This window comes from Ctenopharyngodon idella, chromosome 3 (assembly GCF_019924925.1).
Source record: "Ctenopharyngodon idella isolate HZGC_01 chromosome 3, HZGC01, whole genome shotgun sequence".
In the NCBI taxonomy this organism is placed as follows: Eukaryota; Metazoa; Chordata; class Actinopteri; order Cypriniformes; family Xenocyprididae; genus Ctenopharyngodon; species Ctenopharyngodon idella.
Genome location: NC_067222.1, coordinates 22,503,439 through 22,526,037, shown reverse-complemented (window position 1 = coordinate 22,526,037; position 22,599 = coordinate 22,503,439). Strand labels below are relative to the sequence as shown.

At 35.7% G+C, this 22,599-nt stretch overlaps 1 protein-coding gene and 1 long non-coding RNA gene across 2 annotated transcripts; one reads left to right on the top strand and one right to left on the bottom strand.

Annotated features, from left to right (window-relative positions):
* Positions 1-3,957: 3,957 nt before the first annotated feature.
* On the top strand, positions 3,958-4,413 carry gngt2a (guanine nucleotide binding protein (G protein), gamma transducing activity polypeptide 2a). The gene is made up of 2 exons (XM_051888791.1): positions 3,958-4,041; positions 4,200-4,413. Exons 1-2 carry the CDS (start codon positions 3,958-3,960, stop codon positions 4,323-4,325), a joined length of 210 nt encoding a protein of 69 aa, XP_051744751.1. The 3' UTR covers positions 4,326-4,413.
* A 9,768-nt stretch (positions 4,414-14,181) lies between these two features.
* LOC127509327 (uncharacterized) lies at positions 14,182-20,309 on the bottom strand. Its single transcript, XR_007929202.1, has 3 exons — positions 19,831-20,309; positions 17,996-18,183; positions 14,182-16,098 (listed from the first exon to the last, which is right to left on the bottom strand). It is a non-coding gene; the product is annotated as an uncharacterized LOC127509327 (long non-coding RNA).
* Between the last annotated feature and the right edge of the window lie 2,290 nt (positions 20,310-22,599).

Below are 22,599 nucleotides of genomic sequence, written 5' to 3'. Positions count from 1 at the left end.
TGAGTCTAATTATTCATTACACAGGTGTCCAACAGAAAGTTGACTATAAAAGGGTGTTAAAACCTCTTCCCATTTCATGCTGTCAGCAATGGCACCACATGGAAGAGAAATGTCACAAGACCTGAGAAAGAAAATAATTTCTTTACACCAGAAAGGTGAAAGCTACAAGAAGATCAGTAAAGCTTTACTTATCAGTCAGAATACTGTAGCAAAAGTGGTACAAAAATTTAAAAAAGATGGAACTGCAACTATCTCACAGAGACGTCCAGGTCGTCCATGGAAGTTAACACCTCGACAGGAGCGTCTTCTGATGAGAAGGGTTGAAGAAAAAGAAGTAGAAGTTTTATCTAAAGAAGTAGAAAGCCAAACTGGGGTGACTATTTCCCGTGACACAATCCGGCGTACACTGCAGAGGAATGGCATGCATGGGTGCCGTCCATGAAAGAAGCCTCTCCTAAAGCCCAGGCACAAAAAAGCCCACCTAGAGTTTGCCAGGGCCCATGCTGACAAAGATGAAGACTATTGGGACTCTACACTCTGGAGTGATGAGACCAAGATAAATGTTTTTGGAACTGATGGCTTCAAAACTGTATTGCATCGCAAAGGTGAGGAATACAAAGAAAAATGCATGGTGCCTACAGTGACACATGGTGGTGGCAGTGTCCTTATGTGGGGCTGCATGAGTGCTGCTGGTGTCGGGGAGCTGCATTTCATTGATGGCATCATGAATTCACAGATGTACTGCTCTATACTGAAAGAGAAGATGCTACCATCACCCCGTGCCTTTGGTCGTCGTGCACTTTTCCAACATGACAATGATCCTAAACACACATCTAAGGCCACTGTTGGATTTCTGAAGAAGAACAGGGTGAAAGTGATTCAGTGGCTCCTGATCTGAACCCAATCGAACACCTTTGGGGAATTCTGAAGAGACAAGTTGAGCATCACTCTCCATCCAGCATCCAGTCTCTAAAAGAGGTCATTCTTGAAGAATGGAAAAAGATAGATGTTGCAAAATGTCGCCAACTTGTTCATTTCATGCCTAGAAGACTTGGTGCTGTCATTAAAAATCATGGAGGCCATACAAAGTACTAGATGTAGTAGTTTTTGTTGTGGGGTGTACTCATTTTTGCATCACCCTAAATGTAAAACTGAAAAATGTGTAATCTAAGTTATATTATTAACCTTACTTTTATGTTATAAGTTAAACAGATGTTATATTAAACTTAATCTTGTCAACATTTTGGAATTGTTTTTGTGTTCATTGAGATATTGTTTAAAATGTTACTTTTCAAAGGGGGTGTACTACGCTGAGCACTGTACATTTGTTTCTAATTTCTTGGAGGAATATTGAGTAAATATAGTGTAAATTGAATTAGGTGTATGTAAGCATAATGTATAAGAGCTGTACATAAGCATTTTGTCATCATTTATCCTCATTTCAATCAACCACTTATTTGTTGTTCTAGAAGTGTTTTGGGATGACTGAATTTATAACTGTTAATAATTTGGTTTAAACATTCAGTCGGTCATGTCTAGACCACCTGCTTCTTATCCAAAACTAACTCAATTGTCTAGAGAAGGTCAGTGACATGTTGACCTCTAAAATTTCTTTAACCATGCTAAAGCTCTTAAATACATCAAATGCACATAGATCCTTTGTACAATATCCACATTTTTCCATGGTACAAGACATTACATAAAATACAATCTTGTAAGAAGAACAGCCTACACACACTAACAAATAAACCGCTCTGCCCTGATTCAGGGTGATTTGACCTCCTTAATTACCAAGATGGCTTAAGCTGATCAGAAATCTGGATGAAGGAAGTGTGCTTGTTGGGGATCAGTCTCCACCCCCCCTCACCTCTTACCATCTGGAGGTGATCCTGAAGAGGCAACGGCACCAGACCGAAGCGCTCAGTTCATCTCCAGACCACAAACCCTGTACATGGTCCCTTAAAGTGCAGAGAGTGACCTGTTCCCTCCATCGGCTGCCCCACTGACCGATAGGTAAGTGAAACATAATGCCCTAAAGGTGATAAATCTGTATGTATACATAAAAATTCTATTCTATTCTAACGGTGAATAATATGAATGACAATATGAGTATATTAGAACAATACAGCCAGATAAAGGTAACTATGTGATTACAGTAAAAGTTATGAGGAATTGTGAATGATGTAATGCTATGCTATCTTCTGAATGACATCAATGTGAATTGGAGCAGTGGAAAATCTTCTTACCCTAATGGCACAACCATGTAAATAAGTTATCACAACGGTTAATTGGTTAGCATATTTCTCTGTAGTAAATGCGCCCATGTACACTAAAAATACTTTATCATGCTCATCTGGGAAACACTACTTGTGTCAAAAGGTCTTGACAATATTATATCGTCATTTTAGGTGACATTAACTACATTTGGTAGAATCCATTACATAAATATCTAGGCCTTGTTACTGTAGTTATGGTAGAAATGAAATTCCAAGCTTTTATGATATACATGTTTAATGTAATACAATTTGATTTTAGCTTAATATTGGCAATTTTGTTCACACCTTAATCATGATTTAATGAGAGAAGACAAGTAGTTTTTAAATTTACATCTAAATCATCTCTGGAAACAAACAATGACACCGCTAAGCGCATTGAACGTTTTGTAACTTGTTGGGTGACAGGTTTAAGCTGTTTGGTGCTGCTGTTCACTTATCTATTGTAAAAATATTTTAAAAGTCAGTCTTTTTAAAGCAGCAAGAGAGTAGTAACTTTACTACGGCGGCTCAGTTGATCTTTTTCAAAATTAATAGTTTAGTATTACACAAATCATGCGAACCTGTTCTGCTACCTTGACTTCTGAACAATAAAACCTGTTAATCCAGTGACACTTAAATGAAAATTTTGTTCCACATCCGTAAGACCTTCATTCATCTTCAGAACACAAATTTAAGATCTTTTTGATTCTGAGAGCTTTCTGTCTCTCCATAGAGATCCAATGCAACTATCACTCCAAGGTCCAGAAAGGTAGGAAAGACATCATTAAAGTACACCATGTGACTCCAGTGGCTTAAACTCAGTTTTATGAAGCGACATGAGTGCTTTGTTTGTGCAAAAAAAAAAAAAAAAACATAATTTACCACTTTATTTACAAAATAATATTATCTAAAGCGTGTTCATGCGTGTTCACGCAACAATGCCAGCTCTCGCGTGAACACAAAACACATGCGTCGTGATGCTCTCATGAACACCCGCACATGTGACACCCAAATCTGAACACAACACACATGCGTTGTGGTGCTCTCGTGACACTCGCACATGTGTGCTGAGTTGACGCGCAAGTCTGAACACAATACACATGTGTCTTGCTCTCGTGAACGTGCGTTGCAGATCATTATTTTTGTAAGTAAAGTGGTAAATTATGTTTTTTTTGCACAAAGCACTCACATTGCTTCATAAAATGGAGTTTAAGCCACTGGAGTCACATGGAGTACTTTAATGATGTCTTTACTACCTTTCTGGAAATTGGAGTGGTAGTTGCGTTTGATCTCTATGGAGAGACAGAAACCTCTCAGACTTCATCAAAAAGATCTTAATTTGTGTTTCGAAAATGAATGAAGGTCTCGGTGTGGAACGACACGAGGGTGAGTAATAAATGACAGAATTTTCATTTTTGGGTGAACTAACCCTTTAATCAGCATTTCTGTTTAACTGGAATGTGTCCCATGTGTCGTGATACAGTAACTTAATCTTAAAGGACAAATATTGAGATATTAATCACCACATGTATGCTATTGCATGCTCGGATTTAAATCCCATTCCCCCCGTTACATAATGAACATTATTTTTCATCCTTTTTTGAGGTATTCGGAAATGCATATAAAACACACACACAAAAAGAGTGTGCAAATGTCATAGATTTAACATTTGACCGTGTAACTTTTTTTTGCTCAGGGCAAGATGGCGCGGGATATGTCTGATAAGGAGATCCTGAAAATGGAGCTGGAACAACTTCAGAAGGAGGTTAAGAACACTAGAGAGCCAGTAAGTTCTTCTGCCTTCTGATTTATTGGGCAACACATAGAAATATGTCATTCACTCTTTACATAGCCACCTTGCATTTTTGTTTATGAAAGATTTTGATAATGCTTTCAGGTACCCGTAAGAGGCACACGTCTGACATACTTTCCCTCTTTCCTCAGGTTTCTAAAACCGCAAAGGAGATTTGTGAATGGGTTGAGGCCCAAGCCGCAGAAGATCCTCTCATAAAAGGAGTTCCTGAGGACAAAAACCCCTTCAAGGATAAGGGTGGATGCATAATAACGTAGCCCATGTGATTTCTTTTGGCAAAAGTATACGAGGATGTGTTCATTTGTGCTAATGAGAGCTGTTTAGCAGTCAGTTATCTGAACTTAAATGAGGAGTAAGCACATTGTGCTAAGCTTTAGCATCTCTACTAGACGCCATAGAGACTGCAAGATTTGAACAAATACTTGACCGTACAGTGTCAAAAAGGATTGGTTTTGGATGTGTGTATCTCTTCTTGTACTTATTATTAAGGATGGCAGCCCTCTTGAAGCAAACTCTTTGTAAATAAAACTGGCAAATTTGGAAATAATCTGTAATCCCATTCTTGTTCCATCTCTCATTCCATCATCAAAAAATAAAGTTGCATTCAGAAAGCAAAAAAATCTCTGTTCATTCCATGTAATGAATTTACTTTTTTCTTCTACCACATAAATAAAGGATTTATATTTATTTATATTTATTATTTAATATTTACTTTACTGGCTGTAACTGAATATTGTCATGTAGATGTGTTCAGGCCAGGACTCTAATAAAACATGTGAAGTTTGGGGCAGATCGGACATTGTATGCCCAACAACTTCCAGTTTCATGGTGAAACATCAAACTTTGTCAGGCCGCCACGGACACGCCCTTCAGCAAAAACTCTAGATCTTCGCAATTTAACATCGCAAAGGCCTTTAGATTAGACTGACCAAATATGATGTTTATCTAATAAAATCTCTAGGAGGAGTTCGTTAAAGTACAACATCTGGAAATGGCAAAAACTGCAAAAATTTTGCTGAGAAAATTCAAAATATCTCACTTCCTGTTGGGTTTTCAAATTTCGTACCAGGGACTTTTTTGTAGGTATTGGGCTGTTACATGTGTGTACCGAATTTCATACTTGTACGTGAAACATAGCGCGAAGGGCGCTTAATTGAAATTTACACGTGTACAAAGTTTCTGCAAAGTTTTTGAGCATGTTTAGGCCCTTAAAAAGCGATTTGTTTCGGAGAAGAAGAAGAACTGACTGAGCAATTACAATAGGGTCCTCACACCTTCGGTGCTCAGGCCCTAATTATTTATGTGTTTTGCACGGGGTACAGTGAATATTTGATCTGTAAATTTAAAATGTGTTTTTAAAAAATATCTAGCCACTTCATTGACTTCAATATTTTATCTTACAGTTTGGCTGCACCCGAAATCGCATATTTCCCAATATAGCAGGAGAAAAATCACCCTTGAGAAGAGATGTTTAGAAACGAGGTAAATAGAGCAATTTCTGGAGCACTTCAACAGTCTTCCATGTGAGGGTCACAGTGGGAAAGAGAGTTTTGAAGGGATATTCAAATGTCATTTGACTTAAAAACAGCACATTATTGGCTACCTTAATTACCTTATTACATTTTTTTCTAAATAGCAAGGAAATTAGTATAATTAGTATAATTAGAACGCACTCATTGAAGTATAGGCGCGAGACATCACTTTCGTTGTCAGAGCGCGTTCAGACCTCACCAACCGGATACGCAAGGCAGTTGGACATAGTGGTGTATTAGAGGTAAAAAAAAATATATATATAAATACTGTTCGGTTTCTCGCACAAACCAATCGTTTCATGTCTTAGGACATCAATGTGTCGTCACGAGCCGCAGGGTTTAATTTGGATTTGTTTGTGCATGTTTTTTTTATTCTCATAGATGGTGTTACCGTTTCAATGCATTATACGACTGACAGACCGCAACGGTTGGAGTTAAAAATCATCATTTGTGTTCCACTGAAGAAACAAAGTCACCTACATCTTGGATGCCCTGGGGGTAAGCAGATAAACATCAAATTTTCATTTTTGGGTGAACTATCCCTTTAATATTATAAAGCTACGAGAATATTTTTTTGTGCGCCAATAAAACAAAATAATGACTTTTTAACAATATCTAGTGATGGCCGATTTCAAAACACTGCTTCGGAGCGTTATGAATCTTTTGAGTCGAATCAGTGATTTGGATCACATATCAAACCGCCAAACTGCTGAAATCACGTGACTTTGGCGCACCGAATCACTGATTTGATTCGTAAAGCTCCGAAGCTTCATGAAGCAGTGTTTTGAAATCGGCCATCACTAGATATTGTAAAAAAGTCATTTTTTTGTTTGTTTTTTGGCGCACAAAAAATATTCTCGTTGCTTTATAGTATTAAGGTAGAACCAATGTACTCACATGAACTGATTTAAATATGTTTTTAGTACCTTTATGGATCTTGAGAGAGGAAGTACCTATGCAGGCCTTGTGAGTCATCGGATTTAATCAAAAATACCTTAATTTGTGTTCCGAAGATAAACGAAGGTCTTAGGAGTGGAGAATGACATGAGGGTGAGTAATAAATGACATTATTTTCATGTTTATTTTTGGGTGAACTAACCCTTTAAGCTAGTCCCAGACTAAAATGCATGTTTAAGCTGTTTTAACTGAAAGCAACTTTTACTGACATATTTTAAAATATGTCAGTGTCATTGTTTTGTCTCAAGATGCACACCAGTTTTTTTTTTTTTTTTTTTTTTTTTCTAGTTAAAGTTTATAAAAGCTACTTAAATGTCCTAATTGAACTAAGGCCTAATCCTGGTTTAGGCTAAGCCCTGTCTGTGAAACCGGGCCAAAGAGTCTAAAAGTTAACCTCCGACATTTCTGGTCTAATAACATTAATAATCTTAAACAGGAAAACATGTTGGTTTTAATACCAAGTCACGTATTTTTGGCGGGAGGGCACGACAAAATTGGACAAAATACACAAAATAAAATGCGGGGTGTTTCAGAAAAAAAAAAATAAATAACAACTGATTTTAACAAGAATTAAACATACCTCTTAATTTCTGTGATTCATCTATAATTATATCCCAGCCTCTTTTATTTTTAGGATAAGATATTCTGTCGTCTGAACTGAGCCATCGGGCCGTCTTCTAACCGTCGTCCCGCCCATGCTGCTGCTCACGCGGTCACGCGGGCTACATTTGAATTCGAAAGGCTAGACGCATGTAGGCCTATATATATATACATATATATATATATATATATATAGATATAGATAGATATACAGAGAGAGAGAGAGAGCTTGGAATAATTATAAAAACTTTCTGTAACCACTTTTAAGTTGTTGTTTTTTTTAAAAACAACTTTTTTCTTGCTTTTTTTTTTTTTACTAATTGATTTTATTTATTTATTTATTTTTAAAAAGCTCTTGTCTCTTGTATAAAGGTGCGAGAATTTCATAATGCATTTGCATGGTTTGGCAGTCTCGGCTTGAACCACCCACCTCCTGTCAACCTTCAGTCACACAAGTGCTTGTACCTTTGTTTGTAGAAGTGGTACAATGGACCTTGACATTTTGAAACACGTTTGTAGGCCTACCTTATTTACCCCAAAATGGTAGCCTACATATTAGTTCCTTAAGGTGTAAATATAACCAAGTGAAGGAACAACCACAGCATTTGTAATCTAATTGTTAAGAAATTGACCTGTAGGCCTACCCTATTTTCTGACAGTAAATTATTATCATTATTCGACATCGTTTTTCCCAAGTAGCTAGGCTATAGTCATGCAGTAATTTTACCCTGATATGAAACACCAACACTAGGCTAACTTGTAAGACTAGTCTAAGCAGTTTATGCAAGTGAAGTGATCTAACCAGCTGTCTGATTACATCTCACCTCTGTGGGGCAGCATTGCAGCATAAATGGAGAGTGTAAGAAGACACCCACAAAGCAATGATTCTAAAGCAATGATTTACTAGCCTACTGTTTTAATTAACTTCCGTCTAATTCATCAGAAAGTTAAACATTTTGGAACTATGAGATCTGTTCTTTGATGCCATACAAAGTATTTTTTTTTTTTTTTTTTATTGTTGAAGTTGTTATTTCAGTTTCAATGTTTTCCTTGTAAAACAGGGCTTAGTGTTTATGGTAAAGCAGTATTTATTTATTGTTTCGAAAGAAGCATTGCCTCCATTAGCCTAGTTGCTTTAACAACATTATATTTTATTTTTGGCTTAGCCTAATTTATGAATACTTTGAAAAAAACATCAATTAACAAGCAACTCTATTTACAAACTGCAGAAATTAAAAACTTTAATTCTTAAAAATTCCTGACCCTTTGTGTGAAATTATCATTCCAAATCAGGAAAACCAGCTTATTTGCTGAACAGATTCCAACAGTAGTGACCAGGTTGTAGCTCTAGAGCGCCATCTACAGACTCAACATCTCATTTACATCACTAATATACATCTAACATTGAAAAGTCTGTTCCAATCTGTAGGTAAAATATCTTTCCATTCTCATCATGTGTTAGAAACAAACTCAGTTAACAATCCTTGAGAATATGGTGAGAAATCAGCTTATATGTCGAGTCGTCTGAAACCTGATGAATACCAGTTTGTCTTTGGCTTGTGAATTTATTTACCTGGGCCTCAAGGGGCCCGACACTTACTTTCAACACTGATGGTGTTATCCTTGTAAATCTTCCGGCGACTATTTTGACAAGGCCTGGAATCAAAGGTGTGGTGGTGAGCCTGTGCTCTGGAGGACTAAGTGGATATTTCCTTTTGAAACATGTATAATATTAGCCTAAGATGAATGAAGCCATTGTCAGAGACAAAACTCCAGTCCTCTCCCTTTTCCTTCTCTCTGACTCTCTCGCTCTTTTAAATATACTATACTTTTCAAAGTTTATGTGCAGTTTACATTTTTTTTTTTTTTTTAAATAGTCCGTCTCTGGATCACAGTGCTTCCAGACTTCCTGTTTTGGGCCAGATTTACTGAGCATGCTCAGAAAGAGAGAGTGGCTGTTGGTAGAGAATTTAGGAGCGTAGGAGGTTTTACTGGATTGTCTGTGTGGCACGCATGTCAAACTCACCGCAATACATAATTAGCCTGTCTTTGCTGGGCAGTGCCAGGATATCTATAGTCATCGGTGGCTTTCTGTAATTCATGCTCTCTAGTCTAAATACTGATTCAGAGGGAGTAAATCTTTCTGAGAGAAATATAAGGCTTTCAGTCGAGGCAGTGAATACAACGGTACCTCCAAGTTGTCATTTACTCACCCTCGTGTTGTTCCAAACCTGTATGACTGATTTTTTTTTTTTTTTTTTTTCTTCCATACTATACAATAAAAAAGTCAATGACATTGGACCCTAACTTACTACAGAAATCCTTTTTTTGTGTTCCACAGAAGAAAGTGAAATGGGTGTGGAATAGAACATTAATTTTTGGGTGAACTATCCCTTTAAGTTCATCCTTTGCAGTTGACAATGCTGCTTAGTTACAAGTTCTTAAGAAGTTATATCTTCCTGACTTTAAAGCTTCATGGACAACAAATATCATTTTGTTTCTTTGTGGACTCTTTAAATTAAACAGTCAAACCAAACTGCTTTAAATGTAATGTTGGATGGTCTTTGTAATAACAGCCATGTGTGTGTGACGTCTGGTTTCATGGCTTGATGTCTTCAAAGAATCTATTTCTTTTCTTTTCTTCTTTTCTTTTGGTTGAGAACAAAATTTGCAGGCACTGTTTAGACAGCACAAACAACACTACATGATGTAAATGTTTTGTCAGGTAACCTAAAATATACTCAATGGGGTAACATCTAAATTACGTGATTTTAATCAAATCAGAAATATGATTTAATATCAAGGTAACAACCACATATTTATTACTGTGCAGAGCTTTGTGAAAAATTGTGTATCACTGTAAACCATAAGTTGGGACGACTCAAATGATTTAAGGAAAGTGATTCCCTCAGTTCAATTGAGTAATGAGGAAATTGACAACTCAATTTAATTGAGTTGACCTAATGTGGTCTTTTAATTGAATTAACTTAAAAGTTTAAGTACAGATAACTTAAAAGGCAAATAGACTAAACTCAAACTTTCCCCCGCAACACGATTTCTACCGATGCACCCAATTGATGCACAAAATTACCATTAATTTTTTATTTTATTACGCTATAGTTGGTTACCAACAAATTCATAGAGTCAATTTTAGTATATTTCTAATGCAAAGATATCATATGGCTTTGGGAGACGTGGCATATACACATTTTTATGATACTTTTGTAGTGCTTTTTTAAAATAATAATCCATAATTGACTTCTGTTACATTGAAAAGAATGGCCAGTACATTCTTCCCAAAAAATCCCTTGTTGTCACAGAAGAAAGAAAGTCATACAGAAGTGGAACGACATGAAGGTAAGTAAATGGTGACAGATTGCTCTTTTTTGAGTGAACTATCCCTTTAATAAAAACATTAGCTATCATCAAATATACTGTGAGACGTAGAGGAGGGAATGTGTGAATGCTCAGATTTCTGAATCTCCTCCCTCACATCAGCAGAAGGGAATGTTCCTCCCTTTCGCACAAGGACTGGCGTGTCTGTGTGTGTGTGTGAAGGAGAGATGGTGAAACTGGCATGCGTCTGGGATCCTTTTCCGCTCTCTCTCTCTCTCTCTTCTCCAGATGTGGATCTCCCGTGGCCCTTCTTGTTGGCTGATCCAGCGCTCTGACGAGACTTCCAGCTGTACAGCATCCAGAATGAGCCACAGCTGTTTCCAATCTGTGTGCTTTTCCAATGGGGAGAGGAAACTCAAGAAAAATAGGACTTTACTCTTGCCACTAAACAATTTATAAGATCGTCTTAGACACTCATTTATTGGTCAAAACCAGAAACATTTCAGTGCATTTCTCAAGTTAGATGCATATGTCATGACTGAGTTTGAAACACCTTTTAATAATATCCCATAATTTTTTTAATCACAAGCACTTCATACCAATCAAAAGTTTAAGGTCAGATTTTTTTTTTTTTAAACAAAATCTACTTTTATTCAGCAAAGGACCATTAAATTGATCAAAAGTGACAGTAAAAACCTTTATAATTTTACAAAAAGTTTCCACAAAAATATTAACTGTTTTCAACTTTGATAATAATAAGAATTGTTTCTTGAGCAGCAGATCATCATATCAGAATGGTTTCTGAAGGATCATGTGACACTGAAGACTGTAATGATGCTGAAATGCTTTGACATCACAGGAATAAATTACATTTGAAAATAGAAAAGCTATTTTAAATTGTAATAATATTTCACAAAATTATTGTTTTTACTGTATTTTTAACAACAACAAAAAATATTCTTGGTGAGCATAAGAGACTTTTTGGAAGTGTGTCCATCTTTGAATGAGTGTGTCAGAACAAGCATCAACAAATGTCAGCTGAGAGCATTTTTCCCTCCGGTGCAGAAGAGATCTGTTCTGGACTAATAAATTATAAGACATGTTTACAGGACACAAAGGGAGAGAAAAGACAGAGGCCTGGAGAGTGTCAGGACCTTCTCAAACTGCCCCATTTATATCCACATTGTCTCTGAATATTAAACGAGTGGTGAGAATGAATGCTAAAAAGGCCTTTTCTTCTAGCATAAGAAATGGCTGTAAATAGTGACCGAGGTTCCCATGCAGTGTCAGAAATTAACTTTTATTATTTGATTAATACCTAGTTCTGGCATGAAACTCTAGATGGCACAGGCTGATAGGTCTTTAACTCATTGGTAGCGATCACATCGTTATCTACATAGCACAGCTGATTGGTTGCTGTTGCATCAGCGGCAATGAGCTGCGGCTCAACATTCAAACAAATACCGGTAGTGTTTGATGTTAGCAGTATAGCATGCTTTCAGAAACCCTTCACCTTCCCCAGCTCCACCTGTATAGATCTGCTATGGGGGTAATTCATGTATGTTAATTGTGCAGCAGCAGCAGCATGTTTTACATGCTCACAGCAATGTCTGTGAATGTATTAACAGTAGCAAAGTCTCAGTACTTGCTCTGCAGCAGCAGCAGATCTATTCTGCCAAGACCAAATACATTAAAATTGCCATATCCATTACCATGCCAATCTCTATTACCACACCAATCGCCCAAGAGTTGTCATGACAGACTTATTATTATCGTTAGCAGCGATATTTGGAGACTTAATTGATTTTGGTGGCATTTTTTAAATTTAAATTTAATTTATTTAAATTAACCACTTTCAATTTGCTAAGAAGAACAACACTTGCCCCTTTGGACATTGAATACAAGTGAACAAAATACTTACATTAAATGTTTTGCATCTGTAAGAAGTTTATTTTGCACACCAAGGGTGCATTTATTTAATAAAAAATAAAAAAAAACAGTAAAATTATAAATTGTGAGATATTATTACTATTTACAATAACTGTTTTCTATTTTAATATATTTTAAAATGTAATGTAATTTATTCCTGTGATGGTAAAGCTGAATTTTCAGCATCATTACTCCAGTCTTCAGTGTCACATGATCCTTCAGAAATCATTCTAATATGATGATTTGATGCTCAAGAAACATTTCTTATTATTATCAATGTTGAAAACAGCTGTGCTGTACTGTGTAATTGTGATATATATATTTTTTTTTTTTTCAAGAATCTTTGATGTATAGAAAGTTTAAAATAACAGCATTAATTTGAAATAGAAATCTTTAGTAACATTAAAAATGCCTTTACTGTCACTTCTGAATAATTTAATGCATACTTGCTGGATAAAAGTAGTATTTCTTTAAATAAAATAAAAACTAATAAATTAACATTTTTCTGACCCCAAACTCTTGAGCTATCTGAAGACAACAGATCACTATGGTGTGAGTGTAGAAAACTCATACTAAACAGAAAGGCCTAAAATAGAACATTAAGAAATATACCAAATTTTAGATGATCTATAAAAGAAAAGAATTAACCTTTTGGACATTCCTCCCCAAAACATCTACTAAATAATATATAAGGCTCACTGGTACTTAAACTAATAATATAACAGCAGCCATGCTGCCCTACAAGGTAACATCTTCTTAATCTTCTTTCTCTTTTAATCTTAATCTGTAATTAATTCTAGTTTTCCTTCAAGTATTTAGTAACACTTTACAATCATTTGTTTAAAGGATTAGTCCACTTTCAAATAAACTTTTCCTGATAATTTACTCACCCCCATGTCATCCAAGATGTTCATGTCTTTCTTTCTTCAGTCGAAAAGAAATTAAGGTTTTTGATGAAAACATTCCAGGATTATTCTCCTTATAATGGACTTCAATGGCCTTCAAACGGTTGACGGTCAAAATTAAAGTTTCAGTGCAGCTTCAAAGAGCTTTAAACGATACCAGACGAGGAATAAGGGTCTTATCTAGCGAAACGATCGGTCATTTTCGAAAAAAATACAACTGTATATGTTTTATATAAACAAACGTTCGCCTTCTAAGTGCCTCCGCCAAAACCTAATTTCCGCATTGTCCAAAATGCTTACGCTGTATGTCCTACAGGTCCAACACCTTCCCTATTCTACTTACGGAAAAAATGTAACTGGCGCTGCGTTCGTTCCGTAAGTTGAATAGGGAAGGCGTAGGACATTCAGCGTAAGCTTTTTGAAGAATACAGAAATGCGGTTTTGGCGGAGGCACTTAGAAGGCGAACGTTTGTTTATATAAAGCACATACAGTTGTATTTTTTTCGAAAATGACCGATCGTTTCGCTAGATAAGACCCTTATTCCTCGTCTGGTATCGTTTAAAGCCCTTTAAAGCTGCACTGAAACTGTAATTTTGACCTTCAACCGTTTAGAGGCCATTGAAGTCCACTATAAGGAGAATAATCCTGGAATGTTTTCATTAAAAACCTTAATTTCTTTTCGACTGAAGAAAGAAAGACATGAACATCTTGGATGACATGGGGGTGAGTAAATTATCAGCAAATTTTCATTCAGAAGTGAACAAATCCTTTAACATGATCTAATCAAAAGTTATGTCTGTTAATATTATTGAATGACCTGACCTTACATAAATACCAATAAAGATGAATAAATACTGTAACAAATGTATTAGTTATTGTTAGTTAATGTTAGTTGATGCATTAACTAAAGTTAACTTATAGGGTAATATTGTAAAGTGTTGCCTATTTTGCACTCAGAATGGAAAACAGAGAAGCCGTGAGGGAGAAGAACTGGTTTGTTATTTCTAGAAAATCCTGAGAAACACTGATCTTCGTCCTGCCGTCTGCACCGGACATGTCAAGCCAGCATGACACCAGCAGCCGCCCTGTGGGTGGCCGAGTGGACTAGACGAAATATTCACAGCATACCGACCAACAGATTCATTCTAATTAGTCTTATGTTTTACTCGTAATCTATTATCCAGATTTAGAACTGAGTTAGAAATTTTGACTTTTTATCAGAATAATAGATATCTAAAACATTAAAACAGACCTCAAATACTAAGCAATATATATTTCAAAAGTGGATACTAAATCAGTTATCAGAAAGACTGTGACTGTTATGCCCCAAAACACTACAATTAGCCTCACCCACATTACCACACATCCTTATCCACTCCACCCACACAGGTGATGCCTGCGGGGCACAAAAATATCTTTTTTATACTGTATGTGTGTGAGAGATGAATGGGTGTGGCTGAGAGTGTGTGTGATCTCCAGCAGCTGTTGTTATATTAGTTATATACCCATTTAATTCCGCTTCTCTCTCTTCTGATTGTGTACTTGTTTATTTGACACGTTGGAATCTGGTTGGATGATGCTATTGCTTGACTCATGTGTTTTTTTTTTTTTCCTCTTTGACGTTCCCCTTTTTCCATCTTTCCTTTCATTCCTTCAGACTTTGCAATTGCTCACTTTCTTTTGTTCTGTTTTTTTTTATTTTTTTATTTCATTTAATTTCTTTGTGTTTGTTTTTCTTTCTTTGTTTCTTCACTTTCTCTTCCTGGCCCGTTCCTCTCCCTACATCAGTCCTCTACAATGTCTCCTTGTCCTTCTCTCAATTACTTTGTATAATGCATCAGTTGTTCTCAACTGGTTGTAGATCAGTTTTCAGACCTTGCAAATGGTACAAATATTAAAAAGAACTACATGTTAGCTGACTTCAGACATGTCAGAGGATTTGAAAGAGAATCCTAATATACAGACATGTGTGAAACACCTCAGGGAAAAAGTGTTGATTTTGGATAAAGAAATGGCTGAGATTCATTTGGGGGGACCCTATATTTATGTATGAAACTTTGCATTTAGAGGTTATTACATAAGAGATGAAAATCCTGAACATTTTGAACGGGAACTCTCCTGGACCCTTTTACTCACTTTTATTTATTCAGGTGTTACAATCTCATCTCAGGTTAGTTCTCTTCATTGGAGGCTCTTTATGAAATCTCAAATCTTTTTCTCGGTCATGCACTGGAGGGCCAGTAGAGGGCGTCAGTCATGCTGTGTGGATACTCTTGTTTATGTTCTTTCCCCCCTTTTCTTTCAGTTTCACATCTGCTAATCAATTACGCTAATATGATCTAGTGATGTGACATTTTTTATTTTAAAATCATAGTTTTGACAACATTTTTTATTAGATTATTCTGGTGTTTAAATCTCTACATGGTGATTTGAAGCCTCTTTAGTACTTTACAGATGCTGAGTTTCTCTTCTACTGCCAAAAATAAAACCTTCTCACCAGCCTGGCGGTAATTTATGAAGCATTCTCTGTTTTTAACAGATAATATGTTGATGCTGGAATAGTTATGTGTTGGATAAGAACACTGTACTCCTGTATCATCATTACACTGACCTGTTCTGGGACTTTAAATTTATGAAGTCTGAGGAAGAATATTAAATGAAGGTCAATAGAAGAGAGGAAAACTCTTGCTTCCAATTGACAGCACAGCTTGGCAGTCTGACAAAATATCCTTCCAAGACTCCTGATCAGATGGCAGGCAAAGGAAGAAAGCTGAGGAGAGAGGAAGGTGGGAAGATCATCATCCTACTCCAAAGCCTAGAGGAATGTCAGTATGTCTGGAGGAGAATGAGAAATTCCAGGTTCTAAGTGCTGTTTTTCCTCTATTAAAGCTTCTTTTATTCTCGTCATCCCTAAGTATTACCTAAGTATTACCTACCCTACCTAATTTTTAAAATGTTTAAAATAAATTCCTCACATTTTTAGTCCACAATCACTGTCAGAAAAAAAAAGGTACGGCACTGTCACTGGGGCAGTACCGTAAGGTACAAAAATGAAAAGGTACTAATATGCACTTTTAAAGAACTAATATGTACCTTTAAGGTACTGAGTAAGGGGTAAGTAAGGTACAAAGATGTACCTTTTCACTTTTGTATCCTAGGGTACTGCCCCAGTGACAGTGCCGTACTTTTTTTTCTGAGAGTGATGGCAGAATGAATTAATACAATAAGCACAACAGAAGTAAAGCAAATATTAAAAAAACAAATGGCCTTTTTAAAAAGTATTTGGCTGATTGATGAAAGATAATAATTGGTTGATTTCTCTTCACTTATTGAGTCATTCCAATCTAGATTAAGTAATAATCAAAGCAGTTTTGTCTTCTGGAAATGGAAATATTATCGGATAGATTTACTGGAGTAAATACGAGAGTGGCTTTTTGTTTGAATGTGTTGTTGAACTAAATTTTAAAGCTAAATTTGCAAGTCATTTGGAACTCTGTAATGCCTGTGTTGGGCAGAGAGAGAAAGAATGAAGGCACTTAAGTTATGCTGCAGGCAGGTAGAGGCAAGTAAGCCGCTTCAGAGAGAAGCACAGAGTTCAACGGAGATTTAAAGGTGCAAACCACTAAACCTTCATCCATCACTAGTCCTTTATAGCTGTGGACCTCCATGTAGAAACCATTAAGACTTAAAGATAAGTTCAGATGTTTGTAGGATTTACATGCTGGAATCTTGAGGGTTTTGATCCCATGATGATTTTAATATGACAAATAAAGGGAAATCGAATCCGAATGTGTCTGTTTTGGAGTTGGCACAGACTGCTTAGTAATTTGTACTGTAAATGTAAATGCTGTAGTGTAAACTTTCTCTTGTCTGATGACGTGTTTACTGGCGCAAGGGCGGGAAAACCTGTCAGTCACATGACATCACAGCAATAGAAAACCATAACCAACCAATTCCTGATAGGCAAAATCATTTTTTCTGGTTCAACAAGCCATTTCACTCAGATATATATTCATCACAATAGAGAAGAAAAACTATCAAAACTTCTGTTTTAATGCTGAATAATTTAAATGATAGATTCCCAAAAGTGATATCCTAGACTTTTGAAAGGACAAAAGTTAATATTTCACCCAAAAAATCAAAAATGTGTCATCATTTACTCACCCTCAAGTTGTTCCAAACCTGTATGAGTTTCTTCTGTTGAACACAAAAGAAGATATTTTAAAAAAGGTCAGTAACCAGACAGTTGACGGCACCTATAGTATTTTTTTTTCCTACTATGGAAGTCAGTGAGGCCCATCAACTGTCTGTTTACCAACATTCTTTAAAATATCTTCTTTTGTGTTCAACAGAAGAAAGAAACTCATACAGGTTTGGATCAACTTGAGGGTGAGTATAAATGATGACAAATTTTTCATTTTTGGGTGAATTATCCCTTTAAAACTTGCTTAGCAAACAGAAGCAGTAAGGCAGGTTTGCACATTTAATGTTGATGTACTCTATTCTTTCTCCCTCTTACTCTCTTTCCCTTTCTAACACTGTAACACACAATCACAGCGTCAGCATCAAACGTTCTGATTTGTCATTCATGTTTAGCTAAGCTCAGTTTTTTCTTTAATCTCGTTGAGTCTCCAACCACACCTACTTCTTTTTCGTTCTCCACCTACCCCATTTTCCTCTCGTCCAGCCTCCCTGTTCTCCTTGGCTTGTGAGGGTTTGTTTACATGATGTCTGTATGTGGAGCTAATCTCTGTCCCCCTCTCCCGTTGTGCGTGAGATTTTCCTTTTCAGAGGCTCACAAAATGACAGCACATGCAAGGATGCCAGTCAGGTGCAAGACATTCTCCAGGAAGAACTAGAAACACATTATTATCAAATTTCTGTGGAAATAATTTATAAATATACTGTGAACAGTATGCAGCAATATATGTAAGAATTATAAACAGAAATTTGTTCTGCTTGTGTTTCATTAAATGTCCAAAAGTCTCTTATGCTCACTAAAGCTTAATTCATTTGATAAAAATACAGTAATTGTGAAATACAACAATTTAAAATAACTGTTTTCTATTTGAATATATTTAAAATGTAATTTATTCCTGTGATCAAAGCTGAATTTTCAGCATCATTACTCCAGTCTTCAGTGTCACATGATCCTTCAGAAATCATTCATGGTGCTCACGAAACATTTATTATAACTATCAATGTTGAAAACAGCTGTGCTGCTTAATATTTTTGTGGAAACCATGATACTTTTTTTTCAGGATGTTTTGATGAATAGAGAGTTCAGAAGACCAGCATTTATTTAAAATAGAAATCTTTTATAACATTTCGAATGTCTTATCATGGTCACTTTTGATCAATTTAATGCTTTCTTTCTGAATAAAAGTATTAATTCAAAATAAAGTCTTACTGACCCCAAACTTTTGAATGACAGCGTTATATATACAAATACAGTACATAGAAGATAATAGATACCAGAGTAATCATTTTATTCAGAACAGGATAAAACATTTTAAAGTCCCCCTGTAGTCAATAATTTTATCTCTTAAAACTCATCTTTGATCACAAGTGACGTTTAAACATTTTTTCCTGTGACATGCCTTAAAATGGCCTGAATGTAAATACCCTTGCTTCATTTAATACACGGATCTATGAATATGCTAATTAGCCCCACTTCTACTCACTCGCACAACCTCAGAGATCCACTGTCGACTTGCTGAGGTAAACGCACCGGCTACATTGCTAAATCTACCCAATTTTTCATATCAACAGAAAAATATACCAGGATATATTCTTTTGAGACTCCCCTGCTTCAGATCGGTCATGGTTAATGATATGCTAAAGCCCGCCGGCACTTTGACGTGATTGGATACAAGGTAGTTTGTGACGTCAGAAACACATCAGTGATTTTAAACCGCGATTTTGAAACTGTCTTTAGGTCACTGCAGTTTTAAAGAGAAAATACTCAGCAAAGGTGTTGACTTATGAATTTGCACATGGTTTGTCTTAAAGCATATTAAAAACACCACATAGACATATAAAACAACATTAAAAGCTTGATTTTCACCACAGGGGGACTTCTTTTCCCCTCAGAATATTTAGGATTAAACAAATTCAGTCTTAACCACCAAGCCAAGAAAAAACTTGAGAGAGAGACTTATTGACCAAAAATGCCATAAATGTACCTGAGGTAAAAATAAAATATTTATCATATGAAAAAATAAGCTTTATGCAGTTGCAAAAAAGTGTGAAATTTTGGATTCAATGTATTTCTTGTCATCATATTTTTGCAAGATGTACAGATTATTTAGAAGAAAATTCATGATGTGTTATTTTTTTTCTAATAATAATAAAAATCAGTTAGAAAACTACCAGATAATTCACTTTCTATTACAGAAATTACCAACAGCTCCAGGCTCTGTGCACAAAAGCCTCTCCTGAGCACCGCCTGTCACCAGAAATGAAGTTTTCATGGATGTTACCTGTGTAGTTGTTTATTTACCTTTAATTCCACTCTCCTTAAATCTTTTCCCTCCTCCTCCTGACCTTCTTTCTGGAGAGAAAACTACTTGAAGGCATGTGTCTGTCTTCTCTTCACTCCTCCTCTATGAGTTCGACTTCAGGACATCTGCTCCCCCCTACAGTTTTTTTCCCTTCATTACTGTCTTCTCTCGTACTCCAGTGTACTCCTAGTGTTGATGTGGCAGTAGTTTAGCTACAGTAGAACAGAGAGGGAGGAGGGAGATAGAGAAATATACAGCATTTTATTCAAACAAAGCAATGGCATCTGTAAACATATGGAAGTACAGTAGCTGTAATCATCCATCAGCTGTGGCTTCCTGTAAAACATACACTTGGTTTCATAACATTTTAGGTTCTTCGGTTCTGTCTGACATTTTTGTCAAAATTGAGTTATTCATATATTCTTATTCTGTGACAGGTTTTTTACATTATTTAAAGTTGTGTACATTTTGGGACTATTTTTTTTGAAAGAAAAAAAAAAGGGTCTATCCATGCACAAAGAAGTATGGAATGCAAAAATGTTGAAGCTCAATATCTCAAAACTGCTCAGATTGCAAATAGAACCTTATAATTCCAAGGTGGTGAAATATCAAATTAGTCTTCATTTTAATCATTTATTTTCATATATAGTCTAGTAGCACTTAATAGTTAATGTACTTGTTACTTGGTTAATGATCAATGGTTTACATTACCATTCAAAAATTCCAGTCAGTAAGATTTATAAATGTTTTTCAAAGAAGTCTCTTATTCTCACCAAGGCTGCATTTATTTGACAGAAAACACAGTAAAACAGTGATCTTGTGAAATATTATTAAAAGCAGACTTTAGTGTCTTCAGTGTCAGAAATCATTCTAATATGATGATTTTGTGAAATTTATTTGCCAGGATTATTTAAATAGAACACCATTTATTTAAAATATAAATATTTTGTAACTTTATAATTGTCTTTACTGTAACTTTTGATCAAATTAATGTCCTTGCCGTATAACAGTATTAATTTCTCTTTTTAAAAATTACTGTCCCCACACTTTTGAACAGAAGTGTATTTGTTGTTTAATGTTTATTTCTATAGATACCACAACTTTGAATGTTAAAAATATACAGTGTATGTTAAAGTTAATGCACAATGAACTAACAATGAACAATAGAATATTTATAAATTAATATTAACCAATATTAACAATATTTATTACAGTAAATGCATTAAATGCATTGTTAGTGAAAATGCATTCATTAATGTTAATGTATACTGTTTAACCTAATAGTAAAGTGTCACACATTTGTCGTGTTGATTCTTCCTGTGAATGACAGGGGGAGTTTTAGTTTTGTTTTGGCCCACAGATGGGAACAAAAGAATGAGTGTGGGAGAGGAAAAGTAGAAAAAAAGAGAAAAGCAAAAGAGAAATAACAGATGAAGCAGTAGAGACCGCTAATCATGTAGTGGGTGTCAAACAATAACCAGTGAGAAGGCTTCATGCTGCATATCGGCCCGTCCATCCGTGAAATAAGCTCACCCTGTATCCCTCTCTTTCCTCTACTGCACGTGAACCCACAGACGCATTCACTTAAATGTAGTCTTGCATATTTTTACTTTTTTCTTTTCATTTTTCAATCCTCGCTTGTTTGTTTTTGTTTTTAGTCATTTGCGTGTTGATTTGAGTCGCACAGTATCATTTAACCTTGTAGCGTCAACACCAGCAGGGGGACAAATCTGGGATACACACATAGTACAACCTCCCTTTGCAGATCCCTCTGGTTTTTACTCCCCTCCTCCTTTCCATATCCACTGACTTACTCACTCCAGACAAAACTGTAAGGGGGGTAGAAACTGAGCACTATCTCTGAAGTTAGATCAGCTCGGGGTGACTAAATCACACGTGAGATGAGCTTGCAGCTGATTTCAGGTCAGTGGTTGTGGTTGGTCGTAACAGCAGAGTTTTTCCATCTGTTGAGACCTCTGTAATTCGTCAGAGAACTTTCATGAGTCATGGAAAAACAGACAGAGAGAGAGAGAGGCTTGGGGGCAGAGCAAAAATCAAAAAGGCCAACTTTCAGTAGAAAAATTCCTTTCTGTGCAGAAATCAGTCAGGATATAGATTTATAAATGCAAATAAATAAGCATAAATAGGAGGAGGAGTCAGACAACACCTTATATAACGGGTGTTAGTTGGGAAGACAAACTCTGAGAGTTTTTATGATTCACTTAATGTTTATGTTTGGGTCCCAGTGACCCCAATGCTGTATGTGTAAAAATACAAATGTTATAATGTTCATTCATTTAATATGTTCCTGCAGCTGACAAATGCTAGCTTTCCCTTACAATAAAAAAGGAAAAAAAGAAAAGAAGTTTATTCAAGTGTGCTATTAGTATACTTCTTTTAAACTAAAAATATGAAAGTATACTGTCTGTCTACTTTTTATGTACTTCTCAGAAATATACTTTATGTACTTCTCAGAAATATAGCTACTTAAAAATACAGTGCCATTGTTTTGTCTCAAGATGCACAGCAGTAATGTTTTTGTTTTTTGTTTTTTCTGAGGCATGTTTATAAAAACTACTTAAATGCCCTAATTGAACTAAGGCCTAATCCTGGCTTAATCTAAGCCCTGTCTGTGAAACCATTCCTAAATATTTTGGCTTATAGGCTACTTTTACTCAATCTTTTGATTGAGATATAGCCTACTTAAAAGTACAATTAATTAACCCAAGTATACTTGGCTTGTAGTTGTGTTTAATTTTTTTTTTTAT